We start from the raw sequence: 19,297 nt of genomic DNA, 5'->3' as shown, positions 1-19,297 counted from the left end.
AAATATATGTTGCTACCGTGAAATAGATCCTTTTTTTTAAAGATGTGGGTTCTTAACAAGTAAAGCTAGTTCATTTTTACTTGTTTCTCCTTTTTGTTCATGTATAAATCGGGCTTATCACTCCTTAGAGACCTAGAGGAAAAACCTAGAAACCTGGAGAGAAGCATATTGTCATAACATGATTTTATAAGGTAGAATTATAATGGAGTTATGGTGATATGAAGATGGTTCTGTTGTCATTATAAATTAAAAATGCACAGAGTAGTGACACATTTGTTATACTTTTCATCTGTGGAGCTTGCTTTAAAAATTTCAGTTTACCTATTTTTTAAGTTATTATTTACATTCAAATGAAATCTGAGAAGTAGAAATAAGACATTTTTCTTCATGACTCAGTTTCTGTATTTGAATATAGATGAAATTCTTTTACCTTTTTCAAAGAGAGTATAACTTAAAGACATCTCATAATATATATACATTATTTGTCACCTTGGGATTAAATAATTTAAAGCAAAAATAAATTACATAGAATGAAGAACATGGCAAACTAGACAATTTGTATCCTAAAATATCTTAAGTTCCAAAAACACTCCTACAAGTTTTAGTATCTTAGAGAATTTTTAATTATTTCCTTGTTTTCTTCCTCTCTCCTGCTTTATTGGTGACACACAAAACTAGTTTGTAGATCAGTTTTACAAAATATTCGGTACACACACAAGTCCAACTATATCTCTTCATACAGCTAAGAAACTACTTTCAGATATAAATTCACTTAGCTTCCTGGAGTTATAAATTGTAGGAGAAAAGTCTCATTGATTTCAGGATGTATATTTTCACATTTAAAGCCACTTCACTACTTATTTTGTACATACCATGGTCATTAGAGTTGATTTGGCTTACATTGAATTTTTCTTGCAAAACTTTAAATTATTTAATATTTTGATTCTCAGGCTGTAGCAGCAATGAAATATTTCAACTCTGGAAGTAGTAGATGGGAAAAACAATGAACAATAAACAGTGATAATAGTTTTGATCATTTTCTGGTCACCATACTAAAGGGAACCCAATATGTTTACACAGAAAATAATTTGATATGTGTTCAAACTGAATGGACAAACAACTACTTAACTAAGTCCCATTCCAAATGCTTTCTCTAAATACAAATAATTATTTATATTCAACTAGAATTTCCTAAACAGTTATCTCTATTGTATACCACATCTTTCTCTGCTCCAGATCTTTAGCTTGGCATTGTGTTAGTTTTCTAGGCTACTATCAAAGAATCCGGCAGAGATTGGGCAAGGAAGATTTTGCTGAAATTTATTTCTTTACAGTTCTGGAGGCGGGACATTTGAGACCAGGTGCTCGCAAAACTGCTTTCTGATAAGAGCTCTCTCCTTGCTTTGGTCTTTATTTTCTCTCTCTGTCTTTATGTGGTCTTTACTCTGTCATTTATAGGTTACAACCTCCTCTTCCAATAAGGACACCAGTCAGATTGAATTAGAGCTCATCCATGCAGCTCCATTTTACCTTATTTCCTTCTTTAAAGCTTCTATTTCCAAATAAAACCTCTCAGCCTGTATGTTAGTATTTCTGTATCTGAATAAGAAGGTTGTTGTAAGTAGAGAGACATGCTTCAACCCATTTCTGGTTAATGCGCATTTTTGAGGTGATCATAGTGGGACTCCGATTTTACCCATGCTTGTTCTCAGGTCAATAGAATATTATTCTAAGGGGTTGAGATAAGATGTAAATGTCTAGAACTTTATCTACATTCACTTGACAATATTTCTGAACACCTGATGAAGTACTCTCCTTTAAGGACAATAAGCAGACTCAACAGCTATAGTGTTGAAAATGAAAACCACAAAATGCCAATTCTAATATGTGACCTATGTTCAGTCTATATTTGCTGAATAACTACAAGGGAAATGAATAAATAAACTGACCAACTGGCATAGTTTTCTAAAATAATGTCCTCATTAAAGTTTTATACTATAACTGAGGTATTAAAGAAAAGGGCATGAACATATACAACATGAAAGATGCAGCTTTTACTACAAAGCTGTGTTTGAAAATTTTGAATCTCTAATCCATCATAAATCATAGTGAATTGTTGTATTTAGGAGCCAGCCTGCCTTTCTACAAAGGTAGACTTACTCAAGTGATTCAGCCAATTTTCTTCTGATTCTAATCTTAAATGCTAAACTGAAAATGAGCATTATATGCATAGATAAATCGTTCACTTTACTATCTAGTCTTGCACTTTCATTTTATGGCCAAATATTATTTATTAGATAGCTAGTCCTACTGTTCTCTCTTTCATTTTTGATGTGATTTCTATACAATTCATACACTGACATTCCTTCCAGATAAGGTATCAAAATGGTCTTCTACACTGAAACCAAATACCACATTTACTATAAGAGTTTTACAGTCTAATAGATGCTTGTCATTAAATTAAGTTAATCAGAGATATTGTCTTCATAGAGGATTTTCTTCTTCTTAACTTCAACAGTAAATGTTGGGAAGAGGCTTTAAAAGTATTATAAAGCATAGCAAGACAAAATTACACTTATTTCTCAATATATAAATGATTACCATTTTATTCCCTTGTTACTGCTCTATTCTTGGTAGCTCAAGTTATTTGCTCCCACACTTCTACCAATACTAGAATAACATTTGTTAAGATCTGTTGAAATTAAACATAATGTTGTCATTTCTGTTTACAATTTCTAGGACAATATACAATACAGGAGAAAAGGCAATGTACAAAACAAAAGAAAGTGTTTAAAGTATTGGGAATATTATTGGTAGCCATGTTGTCCGGTTCAACCTCTGTGGAATAGCAACATGTATATCTTTACAAAAAGGGAGAATAAACTCCCATATAACCAAGTGATACTACATCTTGTTATCTATACCCCAAGCAAAGAATATTAATTAAAAAATATACGTGAACACCTATATACATTGCTGCACTTAGATATGGAAACAATCCAAATGCCAAACTACATAGGATGGTTCAAGGAGTTGTGGTATATATATACAATGGAATACTTTGCTTCTCCAAGAAAGGAAAAGATCATGCAATTGCTACAACAGGAATGGAACTAGAGAATAATCATGCTAAGAAAAAATAGGTGAAAAGAAAATAGACAAATACAAAACCAGTTCTCTTGTGTGTGGAACTTAAAAATACATAGATCAGTTACAACAACCAAAGGCAACATGCAGGAGAACTGATCCACATGATTGAGTTGATGGGGGATTTGAAATGGAGGGATTTGGAGTCCCTGGGGGAAGGTATGTACAATGATGCTGGCTATGGTGTTGGGAATATGTTCATGGGAAATGATTTTTTAACAGTATTACAAATCACAGAACCTCAATCAATAATAGAATTTTTAAAAAATATTTGAATAAATACCTTTTCTTTAAAATTACTATTAACTAAAGCTATCAACAGTACATCTCTAAATTTTTTGTTTTAAAAAAAATTGTTCATAACAGCCAATGTAAATTTTATTTCAAATTGAATATTTTTGCTTTTAAAAAATTCTCACTGCAAAAATAAATAAGATATTCAAAGATATCTTAAGAAAAGACTTCAAGATGGGATGGTTTGATGCAACAAGTACATTTTTAAATCTCATAGATTCACATTATCTGGAAATTCTGGTACTAAAAAGATGTTGATGCTATTCAAATGCTTCAAAAGTCCAGGACAAAAAAAAAGTCAATGTAAGAACCTAAGTTAAGAGTTGAGAGAGTTAGAATTGTGAGATATCTGGAGTCAGCCAGACTAATTCCCAGTGTTGAACTCCTTCATGAAAGTATCTGTTGATCAGATATGACTCCTGACATCACTCGCATCTAACTCCTCTGAAAAAGCTAAGATTCTGCATAATATTTGTTCCATATTTCCATTGCTATTCTCCATAAATGGTTCACCTTTCTGGCCTCTATTTGCCCTCCCCAGCAGTGTCATCATGGACAATGATTTACAATGATTGGCTTTACAATGATTTTTAGAGAAGTCTAAGTAACATCAAGTTTCCTGCCAAATATAATATAAATGAATTATATACAATGAACATACCACTACATAGCTATGATCCCCCAAAATAACTATTTCTTATTCTTTTAGTTATTTTAGACCTCACTAGCAGTCCTCAGGATACTTCTGGTGATATTCATCCAACCAAGATGGAGGTTCAACACTGGGGTCCAAAGATGCAGTGCTAATTAGGTGCTGGTACTAGGGATTGCCAGTCCACCGAAGGGGGCCTGCAGGGCTATACTTAGAATTACTCTGGGGCCTCTCGATGTACCGGTTATGTTCAATATTTCCCAATATACTTATCTTCTCCTGATCCTATTCTACATAAGAATTTGCTCCACATTGCTCCATGTTTGTTCTTTCATTAATTGCCAATTTTCTTTATATTTGTTTATAAGGAAATAGATTCCTTTTGTAAATAAGTAGTTAAGAAAGATCTCGGCATACAAGTAAAATCATAGTCTCAAATCAGTGTTAAGATTAAGTTGCAAAAGTCTATGCCACAGTACATCACTTTGAGAAAACCTCTTCTGTTAAACAGGAAAGCCATGATCATTACTGCTAATGAGTGCCAAAATGTCTATCAAACAATATAAATGTGTTTATAATTACACCTGTTAATACATAAATAGTCATGGAAAATTCATCTTGAAAACTGGTTGATTCATGTACTACAGGTATGAACATAAGTTCATATATTTATATAAATTAAAATGGCCTTAAAATATACCTTAAAACTCTAATTTATGAGGTTACCTAACCTTAATTGGTTATAAAAAAACTTAATATAAAATTAAATATTATATTCAAAAAAACTCTTCACCTACTTTCAAATTCTTTTTATTGAAACCGCTTGTTGGAAGGCTGTCAGTTGACTTTATTTTCTTTTTAAATGAAGACTTCACAATAGAAATATTGGTTTAAAGATCTTGAGATGATACTGATCTTACATGGCATTTTCAGAGGGCATAATAAAATAATATAGACTGTTATATTCATATATATGCACATATATGCATGTCTTATTTTAACAATATCTTAAATTAATGATGTATACCTGAAGGTGACAAACACCAGTGGCATTTGCTTTCCATTAAATAGCCATTTGTTCTTGTTTTTTTCCTGGAAGTAAAATTATTTTTTTAATTGCTGCACAATTTTTCTTTGGTGACCTCAAATCTATGCACCAGCATGGTATTTTGTGTCAATTTGAGAGGGGTAAAATTTTGGTAGTGGTAGTGTTGTGAGCGTGTGTGTGTGTGTGTGTGTGTGTGTGTGTGTATGCATGTCTGTGTATGAGTATGTGTGTGTGTGTTTGTGTGTGTGTGTGCATGTTTAGGTTTCCACTTAAAGTTCAGTGCCAAAGCTACAGTACTTATACATTTTCTAAATGTGTTTTAAGCAATACGTTGTACAACATTTTTAGAACATGTGTTAAGCTATTTCTCTAAGAATGAAGCTCTTAACAAAACATAAGCACTCTGCATGAGATCTTAGCAGCAAAGTGCTTAAAAGATAAAGTAAGAATTGGTACCATGGGAAGAACACCAGCTGTAGAGCGCACAGGTCCATTATGAGAAGTATGGTAGTGGGTAGGGAGAAAATGATTTAATCAGGAGTAAAACCAATTTTATTATAAGGGCACGCAGGGGGTGTGGCACCATAGTGAGAGGGACATTTCAAAATATCTGACAGATTTCAACAATGTGAAAACCCTGTTCTTTAAAGTGACAGTAAACCCCATCAGGTCTCTCTTTTTGATGCTATTGTTAACAGTTGACTGTTTAAAGCTGGCCTGCTAAGATGCTGTCGGCCTATTTGAATAGTGTGTAGCCAAATAAAAGACTAATTGTTGAAATACAATCAATCAAAAATGATTGCAGGGCAGAAAGAAGGTCTCCTCTGCTGATTTTGTTGTGGATCATATCACTGTGCTATGATTAAGGTAGGAATGAAGACTGAAAGAAGAAAATAGCCCCTCTGAAATAAACAGAACCACCTTCATTCCTGTTCTTTGCAGACGTCTTGTTGAGCTGGAACATTACTTACCAACCCTGGAAATAATAGACCACTTAGAAGAGAAAGATCTGATCAAGATTTCAGCAAATATTTTTGAAAGGACATGAACACTATTAGCAAAACAGCCCATGCAGAGATTCCCTACAGTGACAATTCTCAGCTTTTCTTATATTTTTGGTGAAAATTCTTCTCTGCATTTGTAAAGCCGACACCAAAGGGGCCTGTGAACATGAGCCCAAGAAATCAGCAAAGAAATGAAATTCCAGATGACCAAATACCTGTTAAGTTCTTGCCAGACCGATTGACTTTTCAATTAACCTCAGCTCCTCTAAAATGATTAGATTTAGCTTTCATTAAGCTCAGAATCTGAAAACTTTCTATGTCACCTGTTTAGAAAGACAGATACTATTGCTTTGGCAGCTGTGCCATTGTGCCTTTTTTTCTTTTTGCTGTAATGATGTCATTTTGAGAAACTCTAACATCCACTTCTGGCACGAGAATGATTCCAACTTTCATATGGTGAACAAAAAGAAAATAATAATAGGCAAACATCATCTCTCTTTATTTTCTCTAAAAACTTCATTTTGGCCTCCTCCCCACCCCCCCCCCCATACTATTGAAATGCCTCAACTCATTCAAACCTCCAAAGCAAACATTTCTGTTGTTTCAAAGAGGAGTCAGTAAGCACTTGTGGTTTGCCTTTAGTGTGTTATCATTTTGACAGCTTTGCATAGCCTATGTAGGCCAACAGGGGTCTGTCTAATATTGTTGCTGGGCACATTTTCCTTGCTGAGATGAATACTAAAAAAAAAGAAAAAGAAAAAGAAAAAAATTTGAAGCAGTAAGAAGAAATTAATATCCTTTTGCACTCGGTGTTCTATTCCTTGCTGACTTTATATTCAGAAAAAAAGGGGGAAAAGTGTTACCCATTATTCCCTTGTACATAGCAAGGCTAACACATGTAAAGCAATAACTCATTTTCTATTGCCATGTTTAGCATATGTCTCCTGTTGGCTCGGCAAGGCCTCTAGGCCAGTCCCTTGAGCCGGCCATCCCTGGCACTCTTCGCCCCTCGGCCTCAGAACCAAATAGCTTTGAATCATGTTGAGCCGAGATGCTAATTTTTATACCGATGCATTCTGGGAATAAACGTATCTGACATACTGTGTCAATGGTCTGGTCTCTTTGTGTCTCCTGTTTTTGTGTTAGCTGCATTCCTACAGATGGTATTCCATTGAAAACGCTCCCTTCCTACGGAAAAAGGGGGGAAAACATGCACAGCACCAAACCTCTAGGTGCAGAAGGCTGTTAACGGTTGCTGATGATAGTAGGCAAACATTAACATAATAATTAGTGTCTTGTAATTGTTTCATTAAAACCAGTTGTTCCATTTCTCCTCGTGTTTTCCCAGAAGAGAAGCTGAATTTGGACGACAGCCAGTGGGAGGACATCCACGTTGTCACCGGAGCACTGAAGATGTTTTTCCGGGAGCTGCCTGAGCCGCTCTTCCCTTACCGCTTCTTTGAGCAGTTTGTGGATGCGATTAGTAAGTACCCCACAGACACTAGCAGTTGGTGAGATGACCTGGCGGCGTGGAATTATTAAGCAGAATGATAAGAATGGCAATGCTCGCAGTCCTGGAGGTAGTAATACCAGACCCCACGCTCCAGACCTTCGGGTTTTGCTTGCGCGTGTGTGTTTTCTGAAGGTGCATTTTTATTTTTGATGCTGCAGTACTTATGTGTGTTATTTTTTAATTAAGGGGGAAAAAAAATCAAGACATTCTATTTAGGGTGGCCAGGTTTTAAGGAAGCCTCCAAATGAAAATAGCTTCTCGAGGAATCTGCTATAAAGGGGTCAATACCCCATCCCTACCTGCGTACTTTGTGGATCTCAGTGACTTTCTTTGAGACCTGCGCCCCCTGAAAGGGAACTTACATGAATAAAGTATTACATTTCATTAAAGGAGTGCTAAATCATCAACTCAGGCATCCCCTTTTCCAAGCTTGCCTTCCTTTCACCCACTACCACTAGTAAATAGCAGCTACATTTTGCATATGAGCAGTCTGAACGTTAAATTAAGCTGTGTCGTTTGTCTGTTAGACTGATGGCTTAAAGGGTGGCTGCCTTAGGTTACGTACTGACCAATAGCCATTCTGGGCTCCATGAAGCTTCCTTCTCTCCTGGATTTTTGTTTAATTCATAAAAGACACATAGACACACACTTAAGTAAGTGTGAATGAATGAATGGAAGAATGTATGAGCAAATGTAAATCTTTTCTATAGAAAGGAAACTTCTGCTGCTGATGCCAGAGAAGCAGCCAGGAGGCTGTCTCCAGATTTAATATCTAGGATAGACTCTAATTGTGACAGCTTAGAAAGAGTTTCCTGAGAAGCCAGCTGATTCAAGGAGGAAGAAAAGAAACAAAGAAGAAAGATAGGTAAAATTAAAAAGCCTGCAAGCCTGGCAGGAGCTTAATTAAAGTCCAAACAAGAAAAATCTCCAAGAAAACCCGTTCTGCTCAGGAGGTCTGTTCAATGGCTGTGGGTGCCAGGCTCACATTAGCAGGACGGGGACTGGCAGGGGCCAGCCTGGGGAACCTGCATAGGCTCTTTGATTCTGATTTTTCTTTGACCAGTTTTCATATTTGTTTAAAGGTCTGGCAGAATGATATCAAGAGAAAAAAAGCAGTGTATTCTCCCCAGGCCTCTCTCTTGCCTGCTCACAAATTCGGGTTGTGGTGTTGTTATTGTTTAATAGAGTGGCAGAGTTCTAATTAACCATTTTGAGGTGAGGCTGCAGCTTTTATCCCCTATTGGGCCTTTTTCCATTTCATGATCCCTTTGCTTCTCAAGAAAACAGCATTTCATAGCTGTTGGGCCTCCTTAATTGAGATATAATGGACATATAGCATTATATTAGTTTCAGGTGTACAAGGTAATGATTTGAGATTTGTCTATACTGAGAAATGGTCTCCATGTCAGTCTAGTTAACATCTACCACCATACATAGCTACACAAGCTTTTCATTGTAATGGGAAATTTTAATATTTATTCTTGGTAATTGTCAAATATATAATACACGATAGTCATCATGGGTGGCTTATTTATTTTGTAACTGGAAGTTTGTATCTTATAACCCCTCTCTCCCATATTGCTCATATCTGACCCCTCTGCTTCTAGTAAGAACTAATCTATCCTCTGAATCCATGAGCTCAGTTAATTGTTTTATAGATTCCATGAACAAGTGATATCATAAAAAATTTGTCTCTTTCTGTGTGTCATATTCTACTTAGCAGAATGCTACTAAAGTCCATGCATGCGCTCACAAATGGCACAATTTTATTTTCTTAAACAGCAAAATAATATCCCTGTGTGAATGTATGCCATATTCATTTTTTGCCAATTCATCCATCAAAGAGACATGCACATTATTTCCATATCTTGACTATTGTAAATTAAATTGCAAAGAATGTAAGGTGCCTATCTTTCTAGTTGTTTTCATTTTCTTTATATAAGTACCTAGAGGTTAATTTATTGTATCATCTGGTAATTATATGCCTATTTTTTGAGGTTTCTTAAATTATTTTTAAAAGTAATGAGGACTGCAGGTAGCACAAGTGATGGAGAACATGTCCTGTATGTATAAGGTATCAAGTCCAACCTCTGGCGCCATATGGCCCCTAAAACTACTATGTATGGACCCATTACAAATTAAATTAAAATAATTTAAAAGGAGGTCCAGAACGATAGTATGCAGTAGAGGACACTTGTCTTGCATGCACTGAACCGGCTTTATCTACAGCTTCCCATATGGTCTCCCAAGCACCACCAAGGGTAATTCCTGAATGCAGAGCCAAAAGGGACCTCTGAGCATCACCACAATTGGCCCCAAAATAAATAAAAGTTAAAGAAGAAATGAAAAATAAACAAATAAATGTTTCTGTCACAGCTTATTCTGATATTATCTTGGAAATTACAAGTCTGAAAGATCATTCAAAGAGCTCTGACAGTGTTTTGGTAGGAAACTGGACACTTGACTTTAATTATGTATATATATGTATATACATACGTATATATATATGTATATATAAGACTTTTGCATCAATTTTCCATACTTTTGAAGATTACCTCACATGGAAGCAAACTCATATATGATGATTTGAAGACTGAGATATAGAATGCAAGTCAATTAATTTTCTTTCTAAAGATATTAGATAAGTCACTCCTTTGCTTTAAGCTCTATGGTCAAGGCTCTTAGAATACATAAGAGCATGTCCTTGAATTTCCATGAGAGTATAAATGTTTCTGTACCATCCTGGGGCTCAGATCCAAACTGGAAGAAAACTGGCATTATCAGAACTGACAAGGTATAGTTGAAGGTGGCAATACACTATTGTGATTGATGGCAATTGTAAGAGTTATTGTGACACCTATAAAATTATTATGGTGAAGATGAATAAAGCACAGAGGTAGGGTATTCGCCTTTCATACAGCCGACTCATGTTTGATTCCTCCGCCCCTCTCAGAGAGCCCGGCAAGCTACCGAGAGTATTGTGCCCACACAGCAGAGCCTGGCAAGCTAGCCATGGCGTATTCAATATGCCAAAAACAGTAACAATAAGTCTCACAATGAGAGACATTACTGGTGCCTGCTCAAACAAATCAATGAGTAACGGGATGACAGTGACAGTGACAGTGACAAAGGATGAATAAAATAGTGTTATATATAGTTTACAAATTTAATAGTATATTATTGCTACTAGTATTTCCCCAGACATAGTTGTTTTGTTTGTTTGGGAGGTGGATATATTCCAGAAGCAACAGAAAAATATGACTGAGAAATTGTTATGATGTTGGACAGTACATGTAATTTGTTTATTAACCCAATATTTGGGGCACAATCCTATGGTATTTTTTATTCTAAAATCAACTCTTGATTGTAGAATCACTGTATCACTGTCATCCCGTTGATTATCAATTTGCTCAAGTGGGTGCCAGTAACATCTTCATTCATTCTAGCCCTGAGATTTTAGCAGCCTCTCTTTACTCGTCCTTCCCTATGGTGCCATATTAGAGGCTCTTCAGGGTCAGGGGAATGAGACCATCATTGTTACTGTATTTGGCATATGAATATGCCACGGGAATTTTGCCAGGCTCTACCCCTGTGCAGGTAGTAACTCTTGGTAGCTTGCCAGGTTCTTCAAGAGGGAGAACTAGGCTATCAGATGTCATGCGCCTCCAGGAGCTTGGTTTTCTAGTCTCTGGATGTTGGCTATTGATGGGATTACACGGGACAGGGGCAGTTTGTGGGTGTGACCGCCTAGCTACTGGAAAATGGGGGATCTGGGTGGAGGAGGCCCAGTCTTGATCCGAGCAGGCTTGGAAATCTCAGCCCCAGGTCATGCACACCTGTGTTCCTCTGCTGGTTCTTTCATGCATGAGGCTCGATCAAACGTGTGGAGAGGGGCCTTGAGCATGGCTGTGACTGGGTTCTGGAAGTCTTCAACTGCTGGGGCTCTGCTCAGAGCGGGGAGGGAAACTCAACCTACCCCCTCCAAGGGACCCCGGTGAAAAAGGCCAGGTGTGGGGGCAAGAGATTCTGCATTGCTCTCTTCCAGAAGCTTGTTTTTATAGTCTCTGGAGGTTGGCCGTTGATTGTAGTACATATTAAAATATGCTTCCATTTTGTTTACTGGGAAGTCACATCTGACAATGCCCAGGGCCGCTCCTTGCTCAGTGTTAGGGTCATTTCCAAAAGCACTCCTGGGACTCTCTGATCTTAGGGTCCAAGTACATGTCAAGTATGTGCCTAGCCCACTGAACTATCCTTCCAACATAAAATATTCCTAAGAAACAGGAGAGTGTCAACAACTGCCTCAAAACTGACAATACAACATAAAGTAATGCATTTTACCCCATTTGTACCAATTGAGTTTAAAAAAATAAACACCTAAAAATGAAAACAAAAATCAGTCAAAACCATATAGACCTTTTTACCTAGCCCAGAATGGGCTGAGTTTTATAATATATTATAAAAATAGATAAGTGAAAATTTAACTGATCTACCATGAATTCTTGAATCTTGATTTTAAAAAAATCCAGGGAAAGTAAATTCACAGAGTAGATGCCAGTTTTGAACCACTTTACCTTAAGACGTTTGCTTTTTAATGCAATGCACTGTACCTTATGTTATTAACCTTAATCAGCGATACTTGAGGTCTGAAATCTTATTGCTAAAGCAAAGGGAGCCTCTGACTGTAAGGAGAGGAAAATCAGGCTGTTTGATCAGTCTGTTCTCCACCCCAACCCCTTACCCACCTAGCTGTCTCAGCTAGCTTCTCTCCCCTAGGATCTAGCTCCTATATAGCTTTAGTTTTTGTGTTGTTTTTTGTAATTAATACTTATTTTTTAATTAAGGCACAACTATTTACAAAATTGTTTTTAATAGCATTTCAGGAATGCAATATTCCAACACAATATGCCCATAGCTTTGACTGGATAGGCCCTCTCTTCTTTCAGCCACCATCAGTGATCAAACCATCTTTGCTTTGCCTCTCCACCAGGAAATGACTCTTTTTAGCTGCTCATTTCTTGATTCCTTCCTTCTTTCTTTGGCCCTTAGCATCTTCTATCAGTTGGGTAACAATTCCCTGCATCAAATTACTTCCTTCTGTCAATGTTAATACTTGAAGTGGTTTCTATTCCCTCATTAGATACCAATAAAACATTGTCAGTGCCATGGTTCATGTAGCTACAAAATCATTTCCTTTTCCTCTTTCACTGCCCAAAACCAGTTTGTGAAGACTTAATGTTTTTATTTGACCCCAAATTGAGATATCTGCTATCCTTTCATGACAGAGTTAAAAGGTGAATAGACTAAAAGGAATTTTACATCCAATGAGAGTGATTTACCTCTGAGGAGGAAATGTTATTTCCTGGGAAAGAAATTGATGACTGCTTATGCTATTTGAATTACTATTAATTCGCGTTATATGTTTTGAAGTCATCATTACATATTCTAAGAAGAGTGAACAGAAGGCCTTTGCTTTTTTAAAATAGACTCCTTGGGACCAAGCACAAACATTAATAAGATAAGAACATGCAATTGCCATAGTGATCCTCTGTCTGATAACATCCACTGGGTAACAAAAACTCTAGAGATTGTTTTATATTTCAGAATCTAAGCACTGCTACTATTGATCTGACATTCTATACTTTTGGTGATTGCAACTGGGTCACCACAGGTTATTTCATGGGGACTTAACCCATTGATTACAAAGACCTAATTCCTGGCAAATGACTTATGCGGAAGGCATTACTAGTACTGTGAATGTGAACCCAGTATAAAAGCATAGTCACGGCATTTTATGAGGGGTGATTAAATATTGTGTGAAGGTTCTACACAAGGGGGTAAATCAGAAATATACCAAATTTCTTTTTATTTCAACCATTGTTTTTATTAATTTTGCTAATTTAAAGAAGAATTAAACAAAATAATAATAAGCAATGCATTTTCTGATTTGATGTCTGGATTTCCACCCCCCCCAAAATCCTTAGGAATGTGAAATGAGAAAACTCCTGGAAGTTTTTTCAATAATTTTATTTGATCTCAAAATAACAAGGCAGGAGATATTTGATAATGAAAGAATCTGGTAAAAAAAAGAATTTGTAGCTCATAAAGTTACTATAAGAATGAACTAAGATAACACTTTCCAGACTATATTAAATGCTCAGAAAATAATTAGAAATAAATATTTTTCAGAAGAATAAAGCAAGTCATGAAATACTTTACAAATTCACATGGCTCAAAAGATTAGACAGCACTCAACTCCAATTTAAATATTTTCTGTCATTTAACATTATAATTCAGAAGTTATAAATTATAATTCATTTCATTGTACAAAACTAACCTTACTAAAAGAATACCTAACTATATGTTTCTAAATATCTATTAATTTTCTTATATGAATCTTACATATCCAATATAATTCTAAGACCACAACCAAGCATAGCTTATTTATTTAGTAAAGATTAAAATTGAACTAGAAATTTTAGTGTTGGAATAATATATAAATTTCACAGAATATAAAATGTTTCAATATTTTAATATGTAATATGGATTATAAATATATTCTTATCCTTCAACACTATTGAATCATTTTCACATTGATCCCCTTATGATATTAATAATTTTTACTACTTAATATCAGCATCTATTTTATTTTATTTTATTTTATTTTTATTTTTTATATATAATTTATTTATTTTTAATTAGAGAATCACCGTGAGGGTACAGTTACAGATTTATACACTTTTGTGCTTATACTTCCCTCATACAAAGTTCGGGAACCCATCCCTTCACCAGTGCCCATTCTCCACCACCGGTAAACCCGGCGTCCCTCCCACCCTCCCCAATCCCATCTCCCCCCCCACCCCACCCTGCCACTGTGTCAGGGCATTCCCTTCTGTTCTCTCTCTCTAATTAGCTGTTGTGGTTTGCAATAAAGGTGTTCAGTGGCCGCTGTGCTCAGTCTCTAGCCCTCATTCAGCCCGCAACTCCCTTCCCCCACATGGCCTTCAACTACAATGTAGTTGGTGATGCTTCTCTGAGTTGCCCTTTGCCCGGAACGTGAGGCCAGCCGCGAAGCCATGGGATCAACCTCCTGGTACTTATTTCTACAGTTCTTGGGTATTAGTCTCCCACTCTGATATTCTATATACCATAGATGAGTGCAGTCTTTCTATGTCTGTCTCTCTCTTTCTGACTCATTTCACTAAGCATGAAACTTTTCATGCCCATCCACTTAACTACAAAATTCTTGACCTCCTTTTTTCTAAAAGCTGCATAGTATTCCATTGTATAGATGTACCAAAGTTTCCTCAACCAGTCATCCGTTTTGGGGCATTCGGGTTTTTTCCAGATTCTGGCTATTGTAAATAGTGCTGCGATGAACATACATGTGCAGATGTTGTTTCGATTGTACTTTTTTGCCTCTCTGGGATATATTCCCAGCAGTGGTATTGCTGGGTCAAATGGGAGCTCAACCTCTAGTTTTCTGAGAATCGTCCATACTGTTTTCCAAAAGGGCTGAACTAGCCGGCATTCCCACCAGCAGTGTAGAAGGGTCCCTTTCTCCCCACATCCTCTCCAACAGCGGTTGCTTTTGTTCTTTTGGATGTGTGCCAGTCTCTGTGGTGTGAGGTGGTATCTCATGGTTGTTTTGATCTTCAGCATCTATTTTAAATTTAAGCTTCATTTATATTCTTCTTTGTAGAAGAATAAGTGTTGCATAAGAATTTTCTGTTTGAGGTGCTGGAGCAATAGCACAGTGGGTAGGGCGTTTGCCTTGCACGTGGCCGACTTGGGTTCGATTACCAGCATCCCATATGGTCCCCTGAGCACTGCCAGAAGTAATTCCTGAATGTACAGCCAGGAATAATCCCTGTGCATCACCAGGTGTGACCCAAAAAGCCAAAAAAAAAATGAATTTTCTGTTTGAAAGACGTAGAATGAGATTTACCACATTATACCCCAAGAGTCCCACTATATCTATATCTCTCCTGACTAGCTTCACTAGCAGGATACCCTCTAGTTCCATTCGTGTAGTGGCAAGTTTCATGAATTAACTGTTACTTTCTCTTAATCTCTCCTAGTGATTGCTTTTCTAATTCTACACAATATCTGTACTTCTCTATTTACCAACTATGGATAATGCTTAATATAAAATATTGGTATAAAATACTAAGTCACTAATTGTCACCTTATTTTTATAGTCATGTTATTGTAGAATTATGTGATATACTTAAACATACATTTCTGGTATCCACAACACCTCCTGACCTCCCTTACTAAAACAAAAATATTTGCCTTTCCACTTTTTCTAAACCCATTTTCTCTTTTTTCACAATCACTTGTCACTAACTCCTTTAAATATTAATGTTTTTTCTAATTATTTAGTAACTTACCCAATTTTAACACTTCCATTTGCATCATCATCATTATTATAAGCTGCGAGTGCTGTTCTCTTGTTGTCCATATAGATCCAAAAAGATCATTTCTCTACATTTTATTCTCACAAAGCTTACACTTCTGATGTTGTACTCTCACAGTCAAATAGAATGTCTTACTATATTTCAAGAATTGCTTAAACTCTTGACCACTTTTGTCTCACTTATATTTGAATCATAATTTTCTTGTGTATATTTGTTATTTATTTCTCTTGGTGTTACAAATAGTTTTTCTTCTCTCTCTCTCTTTCTCTTTCCCTCTCTGTTTGCAATACAGATACTGAGAGGTTATCATGTTTGTTCTTCTTCTTCTTCTTCTTCTTCTTCTTCTTCTTCTTCTTCTTCTTCTTCTTCTTCTTCTTCTTCTCTTCCTTCTTCTTCTCCTCCTTCTCCTTCTCCTCCTTCTCCTTCTCCTTCTCCTTCTCCTTCTCCTTCTTCTTCTTCTTCTTCTTCTTCTTCTTCTTCTTCTTCTTCTTCTTCTTCTTCTTCTTCTTCTTCTTCTTCTTCTTCTTTTCTTCTTCTTCTTCTTCTTCTTCTTCTTCTTCTTCTTCTTCTTCTTCTTCTTCTTCTTCTTCTTCTTCTTCTCCTTCTTCTCCTTCTCCTTCTCCTTCTCCTTCTCCTTCTCCTTCTCCTTCTCCTTCTCCTCCTTCTCCTTCTCCTTCTCCTTCTCCTTCTCCTTCTCCTCCTTCTCCTTCTCCTTCTCCTCCTTCTCCTTCTCCTTCTCCTTCTCCTCCTTCTCCTTCTCCTTCTCCTTCTCCTTCTCCTTCTCCTTCTCCTTCTCCTTCTTCTTCTTCTTCTTCTTCTTCTTCTTCTTCTTCTTCTTCTTCTTCTTCTTCTTCTTCTTCTTCTTCTTCTTCTTCTTCTTCTTCTTCTTCTTTTTCTTCCTTTTTCTTTTTGAGGGCAGGGCAAAGAACACCTGCTCTACTCAGGGCTCACTCCTGGCTCTGTGCTCAGAGATAACTAAAGGTGCTAAAGTGACAATATGATGTGGGGCCAATGATCAAAACTAGGTTGACTTAATGAAAGTCAAGAACCCTACTGCTGTGCCATCTCTCTGCACAGCATGTTTACATTTTTTTGGTTGGTAGCACTGTAGGTTTGTAAAATTGCTTTCGTGTGCAAAAGTAATGATTTTTCTGTCTTGATTTTGAGCAGTGTTCATAATACGTGTTTCTCATATGGGAACATAGTCAAGATGAACTCTGTGATCAAAGGGACCTTTTAGTAAAATATTAATTCCTTTGCTATCTTTTACAGTTTTTCTTTGTTATTATATGGTGTTTCTCATGTATGATAATTATTATATAAAATGTTCAGTTTGTTTTTTTTTCTTTTGACAACTTTATTTAAACAGTGTGTTTTACAGAGTTGTTCCTGGTGGCTTGTTATAAGTATTTAATGTTCTAATTCCAATTCCACCACCATTGTCTCCTTCTTTCTACCATTGTCTCCATTTTCCCAACCCCTCCTCAAGCTTACCCCTATAGCTGGCCAACAGTGCTTTATTTTGTCTTGCTTGTTACTACTAAATGGCTAATGGAATGATCAAAAATATTTCAGTAGGAGAAAATTTGTGAAAATTGTTGTATTCCACCTTGAGACCTTGAATCCTTGTCTGTGGGTTTAGTAAGCTGTTTCTGCAAGTTAAGCCTTCTGTGCTGTGGTTTTATTAGTTGATATTGGTTGTCTTCCATGTGACATCCCATCCTAACTGGTGTTCTCCTACCCGGATGTCAGTAATATAGAGTTTGTAGGTGTCAGTTCAGAAAATACAGAATATTTAACAAGGTAGTCTGGCACAAAGCATGATGATGGCTTCAGGGCCTGGGTATGGCTGCCAGGCCTAGGATTGGGTGGGAGGTATCCTGAGGCCATCCCTGAAGTCCTGATCATCCAGAATCTCAATGTGGAATGGGTATTTGAGAAAGTCTCACAGCTAGTTGGTCTCTGTCAAGATTTATTTATGAGTCTCTGAAACAGGGATGGTAGATGAGCTTATATGGCAGGGGTAGTGAGATGTCGTTCAATGTTTATTATGTTTGTTATATACCATGGTTCTTATAAGTGTTTTATACTTATCCATTTATATACTTGTATTACATGAGAAATTAGATAAACCAGTTATAAGCTGAGACAGTGATGATCTTGCATACAAGTTTTCAATTCAAAATCTATAGTCACACTTGTATTTGAAGGCAGAATTTTATAATGCCTGGTTTGGATAAACATTGATGAATTTAACGGTAAAAGCAAATTATGAGAAATTATATCCATAAAACTGACTGAATTCTATTGAAATATAGGATATTTGTCATCAAAGGCGGTAGATTTCCCCCCAATGGCTATTCCTTAAATACAACCCCTACCCTATATTTCTGTCAATCACACCATTCTCATATAAAAATGATTTAATTGAAAGACATGTCTCTATGGCAGAACTTAATTATTGCACATTGAATGTTCCAATAGTTTTGGCTATGGTCATCAAGACATTTTACCTTTAAAATATACTTCCAGAAAGTAATTGGAGAAAAAAGACAGTCAAGTATATTTGCAAATATTTTCTTTACTCTTGACTTTATCTTGCCCTTTGGTCAAACAATTTCTGATGCATCATCAACTCTGTGATGACACTCTTTGGGAGAAAAGAAACAGAGCTTGCAAGGCACTTGACTACAAACAGTTGCTAAACATGAAAGCATGATCATGACAAATTGCCTTAAAACCAGAGAAAGTGAAAAGCAGGGTCACCACAGAGAAACCAGAGATGTAAATATAATGTAGCATAAGAACATCCTCGCTGAACCATTTCAAAGAATTTTGAAATTAAAATAAAGTTCTGCAAATTGTTCTCTCTTACTTAAGTTTCTATTGTAAACAACGTTCTCTCAGGCTCTGTGGCATTTGTGTGTGATTGTGGTTACTTTTTAATCAGTGTGTGTGTGTGTGTGTGTGTGTGCACATATACTTGCAAACTAGAAATTTTATGGCTGATGCCTTGCTTGTCTCTTAACTCATTCTAATTATATTCATAATTAAATTGTAAAAAAACATTTTGACTAGAGCCAAATGGCCTGCACAGGTGTCTTTTTGTAGGAATGGTTTAGTGCAAGATAATAAACAACTGGACCTCCATCTACTTAATTTGGTTTAATGAAAAGTCCTTTATAAGTAAAACTAGAAGGTTATTAACAACTAAAATTG

At 36.3% G+C, this 19,297-nt stretch overlaps 1 protein-coding gene across 1 annotated transcript in view; it reads left to right on the top strand.

The window, feature by feature from the left end:
- Nucleotides 1-19,297, top strand: part of ARHGAP15 (Rho GTPase activating protein 15) — a 696,849-nt gene that overhangs the window by 540,714 nt on the left and 136,838 nt on the right. The window contains exon 11 of the mRNA XM_004614082.3: nucleotides 7,494-7,628. Coding sequence (XP_004614139.3) covers nucleotides 7,494-7,628 — 135 coding nt within the window. The remainder of the gene's footprint in view (nucleotides 1-7,493; nucleotides 7,629-19,297) is intronic.

This window comes from Sorex araneus, chromosome 1, assembly GCF_027595985.1.
Source record: "Sorex araneus isolate mSorAra2 chromosome 1, mSorAra2.pri, whole genome shotgun sequence".
NCBI classification, from domain to species: Eukaryota; Metazoa; Chordata; class Mammalia; order Eulipotyphla; family Soricidae; genus Sorex; species Sorex araneus.
This window is presented reverse-complemented; position numbering and strand designations above follow the sequence as displayed.